The sequence below is a fragment of the Rhinoraja longicauda genome, chromosome 14, assembly GCF_053455715.1.
Source record: "Rhinoraja longicauda isolate Sanriku21f chromosome 14, sRhiLon1.1, whole genome shotgun sequence".
Classification (NCBI taxonomy): domain Eukaryota; kingdom Metazoa; phylum Chordata; class Chondrichthyes; order Rajiformes; family Arhynchobatidae; genus Rhinoraja; species Rhinoraja longicauda.
The window spans coordinates 14,321,425-14,339,362 of NC_135966.1; the positions used below are offsets into that span (position 1 = coordinate 14,321,425).

General features: G+C 41.9%; 1 protein-coding gene across 1 annotated transcript in view; it reads right to left on the reverse strand.

Moving 5' to 3' along the window:
* LOC144600083 (A disintegrin and metalloproteinase with thrombospondin motifs 2-like) overlaps positions 1–17,938 on the reverse strand; it is a 179,251-nt gene that overhangs the window by 37,966 nt on the left and 123,347 nt on the right. Inside the window, exons 6-10 of the mRNA XM_078411470.1 lie at positions 12,658–12,814; positions 11,366–11,471; positions 8,916–9,059; positions 5,215–5,347; positions 2,285–2,398 (exon numbers count right to left, since the gene is read on the reverse strand). Coding sequence (XP_078267596.1) covers positions 2,285–2,398; positions 5,215–5,347; positions 8,916–9,059; positions 11,366–11,471; positions 12,658–12,814 — 654 coding nt within the window. The remainder of the gene's footprint in view (positions 1–2,284; positions 2,399–5,214; positions 5,348–8,915; positions 9,060–11,365; positions 11,472–12,657; positions 12,815–17,938) is intronic.

Genomic DNA, 17,938 nt, shown 5'->3' on the forward strand with positions numbered 1-17,938 from the left:
CTGCCTTCAACAGTGCATGCACAAAACTTGGACTTACCATCAACTCCAAGAAGACTCAGGTTATCTACCAATCGTCACCAACTGAGACAAATCGGAAAGAACCATCAATCCAACTTGGTGAAACAACCCTGGAAAATGTGGATCACTTTCCGTACCTTGGAAGTCACCTCTCCTCCAATGTCGACTTGATGACAAGATCCAACATCGTCTTAATTGTGCTGGAACAGCTTTTGGCCGTCTCCGGACAAGAGTCTTTTAAAATCGTGACATCCGACCAGACACCAAAATGTTAGTGTACAAAGCAGTGGTGATTCCAACGCTCCTGTATGCATCAGAAACCTGGACAACATATCGATGCCATCTGAAAACACTTGAAAAGTTCCATCAACGATGTCTTCGAAGCAGCTTAAATATCAGCTGGGAAGACAGAAGAACCAACGTCAGCGTGCTGAATGAAGCAAAAACATCAAGCATCGAAGCCTTTGTCATCAAGAACCAACTAAGATGGAGCGGTCATGTTGTTCGGGTGGAAGACGAGCGTCTACCAAAGTAAGCCTTCTACTCCCAGCTTAAAGAAGGCAAATGTAAAAGAGGCGGTCAAAGACGCCTTAAAAGCCAGCATGAAATGTGAAATCGACATTGAAAATTGGGAAACCAATGCCAAGGACAGGAAACTCTGGCGAACCACCATCCAAAAAGGAACAGCGACCTTCGAAGCCAACAGATGCGCAGAATTAGAAGAAAAGAGAAATAAACGGAAAGAGAGGCAGCAACAACCAAAGCCCGATCTGACATCTAGAATTACCTGCCCTGAATGCCAAAGAACTTTCAAAGCCAGGATTGGACTCATAAGCCATCTGAGAGTTCATAAAAACAATGGAACGTAGACCATCATCCTCGACCTCGAGGGAGAGCCGCGACGAATGTGCTCACTGTATCCCAATGCAACCAGCCAGTGCAAGTAGGACAAAGCTTTGGCGCAGAGTCAGGGAGTCTGTTTCTAATCTGTGTAGGTTGCTATTCTGATATATGCTTAATAATTATTTGAACACTGAATGTTGTTCATGGTTTTATATTTGGTTCAATAAAGATAGCACTTGTTATCCCTATTGATACATAATATTTATATTGACTCTTCATAACCCAGTTGATTTTGTTTTCTGTGGCGGTGTTACTGACAGCAACCGCTTAAGAGCATTGAACATGGTGTTCAGCATGAGTTGTTCCTTGGGTCTACTAATAGGAAGAAAACTTCAGACAGTAGTACAGAACGGCACCTTAGGCACCAGTTCATATGGAGACGCGTTTCACATCCCATATGTTCGCTCGCATTCACAGCGAGGTTGGTGTTCCTGATGATGCTATTGTTTTTTTTGATTACTTCCTTTCTCTGGATAAAAGTCACCGAATGCAGGCCCGCAGTTTCCCTGTAATGTGCTTCTGTTAGCAGAACTTCCCGCTGGGAGCAACATTTCACAAAATCTCATTTTACTTGTTGTTCGGAGAGTACACCAAAGTATACCGCTGATACCACTTTCAGCGATTGTCAATCCTCCAGCATGAGGTGCCCCACTCTTTAAATGAATATACACTCTTGATGCACATAATAGCAATATGCACGTGCTAGCAAATGAGAAAAATAAATGGAAACGTAGAATGAAATTAGAATTAACAAACTGCACAAACTCCACACCACTTTTCAGAAAAACAAATGGACGAACTACGGTACATTTAAGAGTAATCTCAGCCTTACTATTCCAAAAGCAGTTGCAATTGAAAGGCTTTCTTTTGTACTTCAAGACCCCAGAAGGCCTTGAGGATATTTTCGTATAGAATTACAGTTCTCTTTTTAATACAATCGTATTAGATTATGTCAATGCTGAATGTAATGAAGAGCAATTACTGACGTCCTGTTTTAGAGTAAATGTGTGCCATGTGGACTGCATAAAGAGCATAAAGTCCAAACATAGATTTTTTTAAAAATTTAAAAGTAATGTTGGGCAGGAATGTGACCACCATCTGAATATTGGGCACGGCTATTCACTAAAGCTTGTTATCTCTATGGAAACATAATATTTATATTGATTCCAATGTGACGTTTTCCAAACCAAGCATTCAATATTTTTTTCATAATCTTAATGAAATACAGCAGTGTTTGGTCTTGAGTGTGCATGCTATTGCCAGGAAAAGAACCAATAACTTTATATAAAAGCAGATCCACCATCTTACGTGGGCACATGAATATTTATTATATATATATATATATTTATATAAACCAACCAACCTTGCCAAGAGCACACATCGTTCCATCCAATGGAGGTCCTTTTTTAGTTTTGCAGAAGTATGGATTGTCAGGATGGCTACACCACAGTTGCTTGCAGGGGTCGAAAGTGCGGAACTAAAACCATGAAAAAAGAATTGAAACAAATAAGACATTTCTTCTAGTATGGTTTCATAAAAAGAAAATAGTGCACCATATACTGAAGAAGTACTGAAGAAGGGAGGATTGCTGCCTCTGTGCCAGAGACCTGGGCTTGATCATGCCCTTGTGTGTGAGTGTGTGTGGTCTCCACATTCTCCCTGTGATCGTGTGTGTTTTATCTGGGTGCTCCGATTTATTTCCCACATTCAAAAGATCTGCGGGTTTGCAGGTGAGGCAGCGGTTCGCATGCACTTCCTCTAACCCCATCTGCTGCATTCAGTGCTCCCAATGTGGTCTCCTTTACATCGGCAAGACCAAGCATAGACTAGATGACCATTTTGCCGAACACTTGCGCTCTGTGTGAGAGAGGCCAAGGCCTGCTGGATCTCTCGGTTGCTAACCATTTTAACTCCCCATTTCCATACTGACCTTTCTGTCCTGGGCCTCCTTCTTGCCAGAGAGAGACCGCATGCAAACTAGAACACCAGCCCCTTATATCTTGCTTGGATAACTTTATAACCAACCATATGAACATGGAATTCTCCAATTTTAGGTAACTAATTAAGAAACCTCTCTCCCCCTTCCCTGCCCCCACCCCCCCCCCCCCCCTCCCTCTTCCCAGTGCCCCACCTGGTCACATACCCATTTCTTCCACAATCCCACCCCCCCCTGTTTTCCCTTCATCTCACTCCCCCATCCCCTTCCATCTATATCCCTTCCTCTGGCTTCTCCTTATCTCACGGCCTTTTGTCTTTTCATCTCTGTCCTTTGCCCAACCATCTATCAATCAAACCTTCTCACCTGTATCTACCTACCGCTTGTGTGGGAAGGAACTGCAGATGCTGGTTTACACCGAAGATAGGCACTAAAAGCTGTAGTAACGAAGCGGGTCAGACAACATCTGAGTCTGAAGAAGAGTCTCGACCCGAAACATTACCTATTCCTTTTCTCCAGAGATGCTGCCTGACCCGTTGAGTTACCCCAGCTTTTTGTGTCCACCTACCATTTGCCAGGCTTTGTCCTACCCCACCTCTCCTCCAGCTCTCTCCACCCCGCGCCCCTCCCCACTATAATCAGTCTGAAGATGGTTCCCAGCCCGAATGATTGCCTCTTCGTGTCCTCCGAGAGATGTTGCCAGAGCCGCTGAGTTACTCCAGCACTTTGTTTTGTTTTCTGAATGTGGTCCCATGTCTTGCTGCCCTGCAGGCATGAAAGCTTGCTTCCTGTGAAGTTTCAAATGTACTGATGATTTTACTTTGGTTATTTGGGAGGAATGTTAGGTGGGGAAGAGGGTTGTGTAGTTTGAGGTGGTGTGTGGTGGTTAAATCTCTTCTTGTGTATCATTTCCCAGAAGAAACCAGTACAGGAGACAGGCTATTTTTGGCATATTAACGTAATTTCATCCAGAAATGTACAAATTTCCAGAGTGTGTAGATTTTTTTTAAGGGCAACTGGCAGTAGAATTATTACAGTAATATGCATGACAGCTAAATTTAAAACAAGCACAGTGGTGGCTCTGAAAAATGCCACATTTCTTCTAATCACTTGTTGCGAATGTATCTAGTTTCTGTTCTTTTTCAGGTATTGAAATGTTAATATCAATAATTTTAATATTTCACAACAGTGAAAGGTATCATTTCTAATTTCTTGCCAAGGAGACCTCCAGCAAAGTGCCACATCAATGCAGAATAGTTTTGAGAAACGAAATCATGTAATTGTAATATCTTGGTACATCCTTTTGATCATTGCATATGTTCATTGCTGATTAAAAATTATTTAATAAAATGAATCACGATTACTCAGTAAAGACAATACAGAAATCTGTTAAATTTCAGTCATAGTGAATTTATATTGTATATAACCTTGTAATTAAGAGTTTAATCACACTTATTATCAACCTAAAACAAACTTTCGGAAAGACACAAAATGCTTGAGTAACTTAGCAGGTCAGGCAGCAGATTGAGTTCAGACTAGGTTCTGATTGCAGAAGGGTCCCAACCCGAAGCATCACCTACTCCTGTTCTCCAGGGATGCTGCCATGACCCACTGAATCACTCCAGCACTTTGTGTCTTTCATTGGTGAACCAGTATCTGCAATTCCTGTTTCTATTAAAACAAACAGTTTAGTTTAGAGATACAGCGCAGAAACAGGCCCTTCGGCCCACCGAGTCCGTGCCGACCAGCGATCCCCATAGTCAGGATTGATCCCGGGTCTCTGGCGCTGTAAGACTACATCCCTACCGCTGCGCCACAGTTCATTCTCCACAGAAGTGGTCTGATCACTGAGTATTTAGGTAAAGCAAAACGCACCCTTCTGCATAGGCCGACGTGAGCTATTAATTAAACTTGACAGCTCATGAAAAACTTGAACATCTGGGTCTGTGCAATAACCTGTCATCTGAATATTCAGACTCAGCAAACTGTGCATGCCAAATTTCCTAGAATGAGTTGTAGCTGGTGTTCAACAAGACCAATCGCAGAGAAAATAGTGCATTTCACATATTTTAATAACTCTTGCCCGCTGAGTTTAGGCAGCTCTGCAGCGCTTAATAGAAATTGGTATGATGCCAAAATATGTTTAATATCGGCCAAGATCAAGGCAAAGCCATTTCTATCCAATTCAGCTGTTACTTCACTTGTATTCACGATGTAAATCATATTTATTTTGGAAATAAATCAGTTTGTGAGTTTTAGCAAACTACTATTGTCATATTGTCAAAATCCAAACCTTTGTATTTTATGTATTGTCTTAAAATAGTCTGTGGGTTTGAAACCACTCTGATCACACTTACTGCTGTACACATCATGTAGCCCACTCCAAAGTCAAAGCGGCATTGTTCATTCATAGAGTAATTAATGCCGGGAAGTTGTGGAAGCAATGGCCAGTCGTGTTCAAATGGATCGTCGCGAAGACAATCATAGGAACTGCAAAGGAAAGTGTAACTTAATATGAAGTACTTTCATATTCACTGCCCCAGCAAACAAGATGCAAAATGTCAAAATAACTTTTAATGAATTCTATCTCAACAGAAACGGCCTGGATTTTCATTGCCTGCCCCGCAACCCAGTGCCTTTGATCTGTTTTCCTAGGCCAGATAATCATTGGAGGACCAGTTTCTGGGAAGATCTCTTCTAACCCCTGGGAATTCTTAACTATAACCAAGAGAAATGTCAGGAGTCCTGCAATGGAACAAGCTTGATGGGCCTTTAGTCGAGTCTAGTTTAGAGATACCACACGGAAACAGGCTCTTCGGTCCACTGAGTCCACGTTGGCCAGCGATCCCCGCACACTAACGCTATCCTACACACACACTGGGAACAATTTACAATTCATGCAGGTCAAGGGGAGGACGTACACATTCCGTACAGACAGCACCCGTAATCAGGATCAAACTGGCGATGTAAGCCCTACATGGCTTCACAATCAGAAACTCATCATCTTAGCATAATAGTTCTAAGGTAATGTAAACATTTTTATTTTCCAGATTAAAATTTGATGCATTAGAAGCGTGAACTTCCAATTATTGCAATGTTCTTACTGTGACAAGCCTTTCTTTCTGAGCTTGCTTGACTAGAATCACATTGGGTGAGCTCACAGCAATAAAAGTGCCTGTCCCCATAAATTGCTATGGAAACTGTTTAATACGATGGCATCAGGAAGTGTGTAATTGATTATAGACCCCTCTTGTCTACAAATGGAGGCCTTGCACAACTGTATGCAAGTTTTGATTCATTAGATGAATGCTACTCAAAATTCTTCCATATCCGTAGTCAAGATCGAACCCGGTCTCTGGCGCTGTAAGGCAGCAACTCAACTGCTGCACCACTGTGTGCTCCAGCCTGAAAATCAACCAAGATCTTTGCATACTTCAACCTCTGGGCTGATTTTACAGACCCTCTGACTGGCTGCCATCCTTTCAGGCTCTACCCAATACCCTTCACCTTGCTACCTTTCCTTATTAGAATGGTCCTAACTTATTTCTCCAAGATTTAGCTTACCTGTGTGAATATCTCCATATTTTGGCCATTACCTGAATAAATAAAGAGCCTGGGCTAAAGGTGTTCCCAGAGCAGAATTCTAAATAGGAAATGTACCTGTTCAATTAAAGAACAATGTCTTGATTCAGCCAAGACCTTTATTCCCATTAGGGCATAATAAGAAATGATAATTTCAGGAGCAGGGCTCATGTGGTCATATTCATAGCTTTCTCATATTCTACGGCTCTCTCTCATCTCAGAATCCTTTCACTGTTACTGCATCAGGATGGTTCAAACATCCTGAAGAAGGGTCTCGACCCAAAACGTCACCCATTCCTTCTCTCCAGAGAAGCTGCCTGTCCCGCTGAGTTACTCTAGCATTTTGTGTCTATCTTTGGTTCAAACATGCTCCTCTTGGATGTCCTCACAATTCACCTGATCATCCACTTGTACCTTTCTTATTTCAAATGCACATGAACAGTCGTCTGGCTAGGCCTGGTAAGGAGGTTATAATAACCAGAGGAGGAAGGGGAAGATAACTACTGGTCACTCCCATTCCCAGCTCAGATCAGAGTACTGCATGGTGGAGGATAGTTTGGAGATTGCAGTCAAAATTGCTCTTTGCTCAATTGTGCAGCATCCTAATTCTGTGGAAGTTGCGGATCGAGAAGATCGAAAACTTCAATTACGAGGTTCTAAGACGCATATTGTCAGGTTCCCTGCGTAACACATACTGAAACTAGCATGGTTGATATCAGTGCAAGATTCCCTTCAGATATTTTCAAGTTCCCCTAATTCTCAGTCAGCTGCATAACAAATGCCAACACTGAACCTTTTTTCTAATGGAATGTATCGCAACAAAAGCAACACCACTAGCTACAGGACAACAATGGGAGGCGTTGAGAGAGTCCTCCCAAGGGGCAGGAGATATTCGGATAGGCTGGCGGAGAGTAGTGCTTGTTCTCTTTCCGCATGGTCTTTGTGCAAGTGAGCCATGGAAAACCTATAAGGTTGCAGATATGTTCTCCTGGATTGAGGTTGCCAGGGACGGCTATGTATGGACATGAGCACAATCTATGGATAAGAGACATTTTGTCGAAGACTGCAATTCAAGCACATGTCTGTGACCACCTTACCTGCTCCTGGGGTACAAAGAAAAAGCCGAGAAGGTTTTCCCTTCTTGAACATCGAGTTTAGTGATCTCCCTGATGTAGAAGTGAACACCAAACTGTGAGATGTGACAGAGACGTGGAAATTATCCGAAGGCTAGGCTGCTGAGAGTGGCTGTGACATTGATCCATGTGGGCAAAACGATCAATGACCAAGCAAGCTTTTATTTAAAGTTGTTAAAGGTCAGAGATCTCAGTGAGGACAAAGACTGCAGTTTGAGAACTAGAGATTGAAAACTATGTGGTTTTAGGGAATTATGGGGCAAGTAAAACCTATTTATTCTGCGAGAAACGAATATTTCTGTGAGAAAATAAATCGGTCATATCTGTTAGACTGAAAATCCCAAAACAAATATATTTCATGGTTTGCATTTATGTTGAGATAATTTCGGGACGTTTTATGACGTTATGGAGTTTAGAAGAATGAGGGGGCAACATTGAAACATACAGCATAGTGAAAGGCTTGGATGGAGTGGGTGTGGAGAGGATGTTTCCACTAGTGGGAGAGTCTAGGACTAGAGGTCATAGCCTCAGAATTAAATTACGTTCTTTTAGGAAGGAGAAATTTCTTTGGACAGAGGGCGGTGAATCTGTGGAATTCTTTGCCACAGAAGGCTGTGGAGGCCAAGTCAGTGGATATTTTTAAGGCTGAGATAGATAGATTCTTGATTAGTACGGGTGTCAGAGGTTATGGGGAGAAGACAGGAGAATGGGGTTAGGAGGGAGAGATAGATCAGCCATGATTGAATGGCGGAGAAGATTTGATGGGCCGAATGGCCTAATTCTACTCCTATTCCTTATGACCTTATGACGGAATAAGAGGCCGTTAGGGCAAACCGGGAACTCATCGAAAAATCAGAGGCCTGATTTCCCAATGGATGGCAAGATATCAAGAAATGTACACAAAGTTGCAACGTGCCAGACTGTCTATTGTCAGCAGCATAGTGCTGCCTGATTTAGAGCTGTGTGATCCCATTTCTATCCCCGGGTTTCTAGGCAGTGAGTCACCAGACAAGGGGGAATATGATAAATAAGTAGCTCTGATCGTCTGTGGGTAAGCTCAGATGCCAACGGCTATTTCTTTTTACAGGGCCTTTCGGGAACACAACTAAAAAAAGCTAAATGGACATTTGAATACTTGCAGCTGTTTCTCTGTTGGGGGGTATTGTTATTGTGCACAGGGAAGCAGATTTATCTGTAATATCTTTGAACACAGAAACACAAAATACTTATTTTTGAGTGAGAATGTAAAGTAAAGACGAGGCAGCATTTAACTGCTGGGCTCAATATTGATCGCTTGTAGATCAACTAACCGTATGGAACTGATTTTTAACTCTCCCACTCACTGTATGTATCGGCTCAGCTCCTGTTGACTGCAGCGTGACCAATGGAAACGATGAAATGCAGCTTGAACCAAAGGTGCCATGATGCTCCCCATTTTAATCTCATCTCCACAATGATTGCCTTGGCCATCATGTTCCATGCCCAAACTAATGGATGGAAAAGAAATGAAAAGCATTCACCATATTACATTTGAACACAAATGGTGGCTTTTTAACCGTATATGTTTGTACACTAAGTGCTTGAGCACCAAAACAAAAGTGTTGAGCATGAAGAGAGACCATAAGTCAGGATACTAATGTGTACGTTTAGGTTTATTATTGTCACGTGCACTGAGGTAGAGGGAAAAGTTTTGTTTTGCATGCTATTCAATCAAATCGGATAATATTCTACATAAATACAATGTGCTCATTTGATGACTATCAAGTTCAATGTTTTGGTATTTCATACTGATGTTGAATTTTCTTTTTTTTCTCATTACTTTGTTTGAAAACTGCATGTAGGGCACTTCAAGTGCATCTGACATTGGCGGTAGCTGCAGGTAACAGATAATTACATGGTTAATGTAATAAGGGAGGGGCGATTTAAAGAATGAAAAACTACTCCTGTGTTGGAATGGCAGGAAGTTGTTTGTTGATATTTCAGATTTTATGTAAATGCTGAATTGGGAAGGGAATCCTAAAACAAATGCAGATGTTAATTAACCAGCTCTTCAGAAGTAGAGGCTCCCTTCTCTAAATGACTGCTTTGGTTATTGCCAGCCTGCCTTGTGTTTTCTGCTTTTATATCAATGTATTGCCTGTAAAGTATTTTCTGATGTGAAGAGCTCGACAGAAATGTGACTCATTTCCTCCAATCAAGTGTGATGTTTCTCAGAAGGAGAATAGATGCAAGTGTGGGATGTAGCTGTTCAAGCTACAGTTCTATCCATATGCCTGCGGCACATTAGCTAATGTTAGCCAGAATCTGCCACAAACACGATAGCTGTGATGCCACAGTTTGCCCGCGAGTGTGATAGTTGCAGATGGCAAAGCTCCACCACTGGCAGTCTGCTGACCGACGGGAAGTTGAAGCAGTTGTGCGCAGTGCATTGCAGGTTGGCTGCAAACACCCTCAGGCACCTGCCTTCTGCCTAACATCCCCCATTCGTGTTGAAACACCAAGAGTGAAATACTGCAGTTAAAGACAATTTAACAAATAATACTTAGCATAAAGAGAGGAAAAGAATAGTTGCCAAATCAGTTTCTTCAAATATTGGTGTAAAACAAAATAAAATTTATGACAGAAATGTTCATAACAGCAATATTGCACAACATGTAATGCAAATGTTAAAGAAGTACAGATCTTTTGTTTCTTTAAGAATATCTGCATCAATTAAGCTTCCCCTTCTTTCGCTCTAAATGTTTCAATTTACTGAAACCTCTGCAAATATTGTGTGATAGTCTTTCAATATACATTTACAAGTGATCAAGGACCTCATAGAGGTTTGGCTATGGTTGGTGAGCAAGCCTCTGCTTCAGACATGGTTTCCCATTTGTTTCAGAGAAGAACACAGTCCTATGACCCTTACATCTCCTTATGGTAGGGACAAAAGCAAATTGTGGGACATTGTAACATGTTACAACAGATGTGTACATCTGAAGCATTAAATTATCACCAAAGCATCCAGGAACAATATACTCAACAGTTTAGTCTACTGGCCTTTTGTTGAGCCGGTGTCTTAGTGCCATTAATAGTGTTGAGCCGGTATCTTAGTGCCATTAATAGTGCACAACTGCATGCGTTGACCAATCTTTAGCAGCCAAAAGTGAGTGGATTTTGCCAGCTCTACACTCACTTTTGTCAAAAATCTCCATAAAGATCTTCTTACTATCATCTTCCTTCTTAAAATCTTAGTTCTTTCCGATATTCAGCTCCATTTGCTCATCATCACGACTGGCGCCTGCCACAATTTCAAATCCATGTCTTTATTTCCAATCTGAAGAAGGGTCTCGACCTGAAAAGTCACCCATTCCTTCTCTCCAGAGATGCTACCTGTCCCGCTGGGTTACTCCAGCATTTTGTGTCTTGCTTTCTTATTTCCAATTCCAGCTTTGGAACTTGCTCTGATCGTTCTTCTCTGACATTTTCCAATTGTCTCACTCAATGCAACTTTGATCTCTCATTCTACTGTTCCAGGCAGAGCATGTAACTGGGCCCCCTCTTTTTGGAACACACCTGCTCTCCTTTCACCTGTAAGTGCCATCTGAAATGCACCCTATTTTGATCAAAGTTCCACTCTGTATTTTTCCAATTGATTTGGGTACCATTTCCTCTGTAAAACACACGTTTACTGATATATTGGTATCAAATTATTCAATTAGTGCAAGTTGCTGTTGTATGCTTAACACTGTTAATCTTGCTCTTTGGATGAGCATTCTTTATTTGCTCTGTAACTGCAAGGATTAAGACTTACACATGTCCAGTCTCGTGAGCAACTACAAATGCTGATGAAAAGCCATCCTCATGATTCAGGGTGCAACTTCGCACTGGATGGCACATACCTGTAACTGGGGCATAACCTGTAATGACAGGACACCATAAATATCATACAAGCACCAAAAATGACAATTGTGTTTCTTTTCAACCTTGTTGGCGATAATTACCACATTTTTCTCTTAAGATTATATAAATGCAAGTTTTTCTTAATTATCTCTACCAGTGATATTGTTGTGGTTAGATTGACCAAATATCTTTCATATTTCATTCTGCTTTAATTTGTAAAATATTCCACATCATGTAAGATGGTATTTGCTACACCAACTCTGAAAATAAACACAGAGGAAATATAACTATTTATTGTGTCAGGCAGATTAAAATCAGTAAGCTAACCAATGCATGCATGACAAATCACCAATAATTAATAACTGGATTCCCTCTACCGAGCATAGAATATGACAATAAGCAAAATCTGTGCAACAATGCATTTATTTTTTCCAGTTAGACTATTTTCCAGAGGCTTATAATTTATGTCTATTATTACTCTAAAATATCTAACAATGTATTTGTGAATGGACTTAGCAAATTTGGCATTTTATAAGCATCAAACAGGCAGCAAAGTGTCAACATGCCCACCAGTTTGCCGTAACATTCGGAGATGATGGTGGTTACGTATCGTATCAGCTGAGATATCCTAGGCGGAATATATTTAATCAACATATTTAATACTCTTTTTGCTCTCAACGCAAATTGCTTACTTTCTGGAAAACCTGATGTACACGAGCTAGCTTGTGCTTTGTAACGTCAGACCACTGGACAGATGTTCTTGTTAAAAAAATAACTTATTTGAAATGCGGCTGGGAAATACAAATCACATTTATACTAAGAGGATAATGGTGAGTCTCTCCATCCTGATCATTACTCACACCTTACATCCACCCCCACAAACCCAACGTATCCACATCATTATAGTCATAGTTTTTTTCCCCTCAGGTTATTGACAGTAGCACAAAATTCAAACAGATGTGACTGGCAGATTGCCTGTGGATAACCTTTAAGGTCTGTGGCTCATCAGGCTGAGACTCGATATCAAATGGACCTCACATCCCCACCCTCTACTCCCCCTCAGCTCATTTTTCATCATTCCATGCATTACTTTTGAACTGGAATGCTGATGACTTTAAGGTGAATTATTTATCAACGTGATATTCTATACTGTATCTAAGCAAAGAAATAAAAATCATTGCCAGTCTGAATGGAGTACAGTACCTTGCATTCCCGATGGACCAAAATCTTGCCTTGTTAGAAAGATAGCATGATCGTGATATTCTGCGTGACTTGTGTCAGACTTCTGCTGGGAATAGGCCCATCTGCACACGTTCTCCAGACTTTGAGAGGGATTTCCAACTTCAATCAGGCCTTCAGACTTTGAAAAATAATGATTTTCTTAAAATCCAAGTGCAATTTCAACTGGCTTTCAACGCAAGAACAGTTATCATTTTTCAATATGAGAGTCAACTGAAAATGTGGTATTATTATAAAATGTTTTCAAAACCAATTATTAACAACTTGTTTTTCACTTCCATCGAATATTTTTGAGTGAATTTGTGCAGATTAAAAACATGAATTTATTTTTCACGGTTTCCACACACAATCTTTCCAGCTTGTCTCCCGCTCTCCAACACGCTTGGTATTCTATCTGTCACTGATTAGTGTCCCAGTCTGCCTGACTCCTTTTTCTCTCTCATATGGATTCCAGACATTTTGGCACTGAAGTTACGCTGCGGAATACTCACAAAGGAATCTCTGAAATTGTTTTCTTGCCCATTTTGGCGCAGGTCTTAAACCAGTTGGTTCAATTTTCATTTTCAATTGATGGCAGTAATTGGGGCAGTTTACCTGCCCAATGTAGAATTTATCAGAATAAATCCGGGCTCCTGGTCTGGAACTCTCCCTTCCTGCAGTGGGTATCAGGAACTTGGCATATACTCTCCCTGGCTCTTGAGCCAATAACTGAAATAATTGGAAAATCACATGCAGCGTATGCCTGAATTTCTCATAAGTGTTTTCTTGGCAAAAATCCCCACTTGCAGATTGAAGTCGGAAAAAAAACACAGTTTTAATTCTTCAGAAAATGTTTGTCATTGGAAGTTTTGTCGATGTTTCTCCTTATGGTACAAGTCGTTTTGTACTAAGAACACCCAAGGGGCAATTGTAAGTTGACAGAGGTGAGGTGGTTTGAAAGATTGCTTGAATATAGGGCAAAATACATCTGCTTGGGGGTAGGATGTCAACTGCAATTAGGCATTAAAGCAGAGACAAGCAGCTGAACTATCAGTCAGCGTGACATGTATACAGATAAAGTAAGTCGTTGTAACACGGTTCTAATAGCTCCCACCAAGCACCTGCTCTTCAAATAACATAATCTTAAACTGCTCAAGCATTAACTATGTACAAAATCTAAACATAAAATCTCAGATGTAGATATACACATTTCACACTATTTCTATGCATTTTGTACACTCAATGACATGCCTCTTCTGATCACCAGCGTGTTGCTGTCAATATCCAACAGCCTAGTCCTGACCTTGGCAGTCATGGATCATACGCAACTTTTAACAGCTACTTTAGTGTTTGGTTTGATGCTAGAAATAACTCATGCCTTCCGTCAGCATTCTATCTCCCTGCCACTATCAGGATCTGCTTCAGAGGTCTAGGACCTAAGTAGTAAATTATCAAACCTGTGGTCTGGAATGTTAAGATGGTTCCTGGCAAGAGCCAGAAGATAAACACTGCTAAGAAAAAAATGAGAGATGGGAACCAAGATCGCAGGGGTTGGCATGTACATGCCACTCCTGTCCTCCTTGGCAATGTGGCCACGTGTCCCACTTCCCTGCTCTCAGGCCCGCATTAAGGGACCAGTCATCTCCCTTTGGACCCCTTGAGCAAGATTAATCTAGATTTTTGATAGATTTATTTTGGGCAAAGTGACAGTTGGCTTTGAAGTAAATCAACCTGAATCTAATTGAATGAGTTGTAGAAAAATAGTCTGCTAGTTTCAAGACTGCTTAACAGCAATGGGTGGGATGGCCCAAAATCTTGAACTGAACCTATTTTGGCTTCTTGCTTAGATTCTTGGCTTGTTCATGAGGTTAAATAGAGGTTTACGGCCTGCACACCATCCTGATCTTTGCTTTCAGAGAATGGACATTTCCACAGGGAAAACATCAGGGAATTTTCCCACACAAACATTGATATTGCAACAATTTGCTGTTAAATCTTTGTTGAAACCCTTTGATTATATTCCTAATTTGGCAAAATTGAAATGATCTTTCCTTTGTGCACTTCACATGCAGGGCTCTCAAAGGAAGTCAAGTAAGTGCAGGGCCCAGGAAATGTGGGGAGCAGGGAAGATGGTGGAGGGTGATGGAATGAAAAGGAACAGAGGCAGCAGTAAGCCGCCGACTATCAATAGTATTAGGGGGTTGGTACAGTGATTGGAGGTTAGGAATGTGTGGATGGGAGTTAGGGTTGGTGTATCATAGAAGGGATGCTGTAAGTGCAAGTCAAAGGCAATGTTCGGTGAGACAGGGTGCCACAATCGTTCAGCATGGCCGTGTCAGAAGACTGAGGCAGATAGCTGGCATTGTCAGTCAGTGGTGGGGGGGGGGGGTTAGTGGTCGTGGGGGAGCATTTGACTTTCGGGGGGTACTGTCAGATCATGCTAGGGAGGGTGTGGGCGAAGGGTGAGTGAGGTTGTTGGGCACGAGTGAGTTTGAAGATATGAGAGTTGTGGGGGGAGAGCAGGGTAAGTATGCAACTTGAAGAGGACCCACCTGGGTCAGGTTTTCAGTGCTGGGCTTGAGACTTGCTTAGGAAGGTCTACTTTTAAGCCAAGTAGAAGCTGGCTACACAAGCTCTTCTGCAAGAACAGCTTGTGGATGGTGTGGGCCATTGAAGCTGGGCGTGAGATCCAGACGTGGGTTGCTCGTCATTGGACACCACTGCACGCCCGCGATTCCTCACATGTTATGCATCAGAGCCAAGGCGGGGGACCTGGAACGGAAATCACAGATTTCGCGATCCATGCTGCAAGCCCCAGATTTTCATTCACCTTTTATTTTTCATTGGAATGGGATCAAATAGCACACACATAGCAGTCCGTGATCCAATTTTGAGACATGTATCCTTAAAACTACCCAAAAAAAAGAACAGATTCCACAAGTGTCCTTTTCTTTGGTGTCAACACAGTGTTGGAAGAAAGGGATGGAGGATTTTGTATAATCCATACAGCTGCCCACACGTTTCCTGGTGCACTAGAAAGGAAAGTGAGGAATTATGTTGCTGGCACGGTCTCTGCCCAGGGACCAAAGCATTGTTGAAGTACAACCACTGCCTTAATACGCTGCAGCAAATTGAAACGTCTTGAAAGTAAATAAGCTGGGGGTAGTTTATTGAAAATGAGGTATATTTAAAATATTTACTGAGGGAATTTCAGGATGAGCATATGAGGTTTTGGTTATATTTTATCCATTTCTCTTATTTCTAGTTAGAAAAGGGTATCAACTGAAATCATTTGAGAATGCTGAGCCCTGAATTTCTCTTCTGGGAGTTCAGTTTAGTTTAAAGATACAGCATGGAACCGGGTCCTTCAGCCCACTGAGTCCACGCTGACCATCGATCACCTGTACACCAGTTCCATGTTATCTCATCTTTCGCATCCTATGCACTGGGGGCAATTTACAAGAACCAATTCACCTACAAACCTGGAAAGTGGAAGGAAACCGATGCACCCGGGGAAATCCCTGGTGGTCACAGAGAGAACGTACAAACACCGCACAGACAGCACCTGTGGTCAGGATCACACCAGGGTCTCTGGCTCTGTGCGTTAGCAGCTCTACTGCTGCGCCACTGTGCCGCCTAAACGGGATGATAAACTGCTTTCAGCTCAGTGCTAGTACAAGGCTCAAAACTGTGAACATCATTCTGTCAACTTAAAATATCACGTTTCTCCTAAAATCCAGCCATGGTACGGGATGCTCATTACATTCCTAAAGATACCTAAGCTTCCCAGCTTAGTTGGTGGGAGCTCAGAAGTTGTCTGGCTTGAAAAATTGAGAGACCATAAATATGTGCTGCATTCAGCAGGCATTGCATCACATTTGGAAAAAAGGATTCGGAATGACTGAAAGCGGAATATGATATGATCCAAAATACCAGCTGGAGGATTTGCGGAATCTCTCTCTCTCTCATGGAAATGATTTGGAAACTGTCCATATGCCAGTTTCATTTTTAAACTGCTAAAAAACAAGCTTTTGGATTTTTCAAATTATATCAAGGCTGCACCAAGAAAAAACATGTTATTTTGATTTCTAACACCGACTGTGGAGAAAAAGAACTGAGACCAAAAATTACATCAGGCGTAAGTATCAGAATCTCCATTAGATGTATAAGAAGGTAACTGCAGATGCTGTTACAAATCGAAGGTATTTATACACAAAATGCTGGAGTAACTCAGCAGGTCAGGCAGCATCTCGGGAGAGAAGGAATGGGTGACGTTTCAGTCTGAAGAAGGTTCTCGACCCGAAACGTCACCCATTCCTTCTCTCCCGAGATGCTGCCTCTCCATTAGATGTAATGTTCAAGTCAATCTAAAAAGGAACTTTCTGAAAGTATCAGGGGAATCATTTAATTTATTTGACTGCTTTTGACTGCCTAGTATTTAATTCATTTAATTTATTTGACTGCCTAGTACAGGTATCCACCAGCAGGGCCATTTTTTAACCCTTAAGCAATAAAGCATTTAAAGAGCTGAAGAATTTCCAACTTATTATATCCTTCCAGCTTTATTGTATGTTTTTAGTGTGTTTATTTGTTAATAATTGTTGACATTTTTCTTCACAACTATATTTATGTGCATTGAAGTCTAGCTCAGCCAGTGGCACCTAGGAATAGACTGGGTGACAACCAAGAATGGTTTGGTGACTACTGGAGAGACAGTTGACGGCATGGAAAGAAGGCACCCGGGACAGGATGGGTTGGCATCCCAGTCTGTGTCTTTCGTGAGAAAGAAACCCAATAAGCTACGGAAAGGCCTTATGCCACCAGGCAAGAATAAAATGCTCGGAGAAGGAGAAAGTGGTGCAGCGCACAGGCCTTGAGACGCAGGAGGAACCCGGCCAGGATCACCCCACAGAGCCCAGTCCCTCCACGCATCAGGGTCTCCCAACCCCTGCAGAGTAGTTATTAAGAGAGCTGATCCGTGGGCAGTTGCTGCTGGGACGCAAGTCGGGGCCTGATCATCCCCGGCTGGGTCGCCTGGGCGAGGGTGTCTGATGTTGTGAGACCCGAAACACCCCATGACCCCAGGTCAAGTCACTGAGGATGTGTCCCAGCGCATCCTTTCACACACATTAATGGATAATTAAGATTTCTTAACCTAGAAATTAAAATCCAGCCAGAGTGTGAATTGAATGCACTTCGAGCAAGCCACCGGTGATCATTGTATCTACTGGAACCAACAGCAACTGAACAGGCATTGTCATTAATG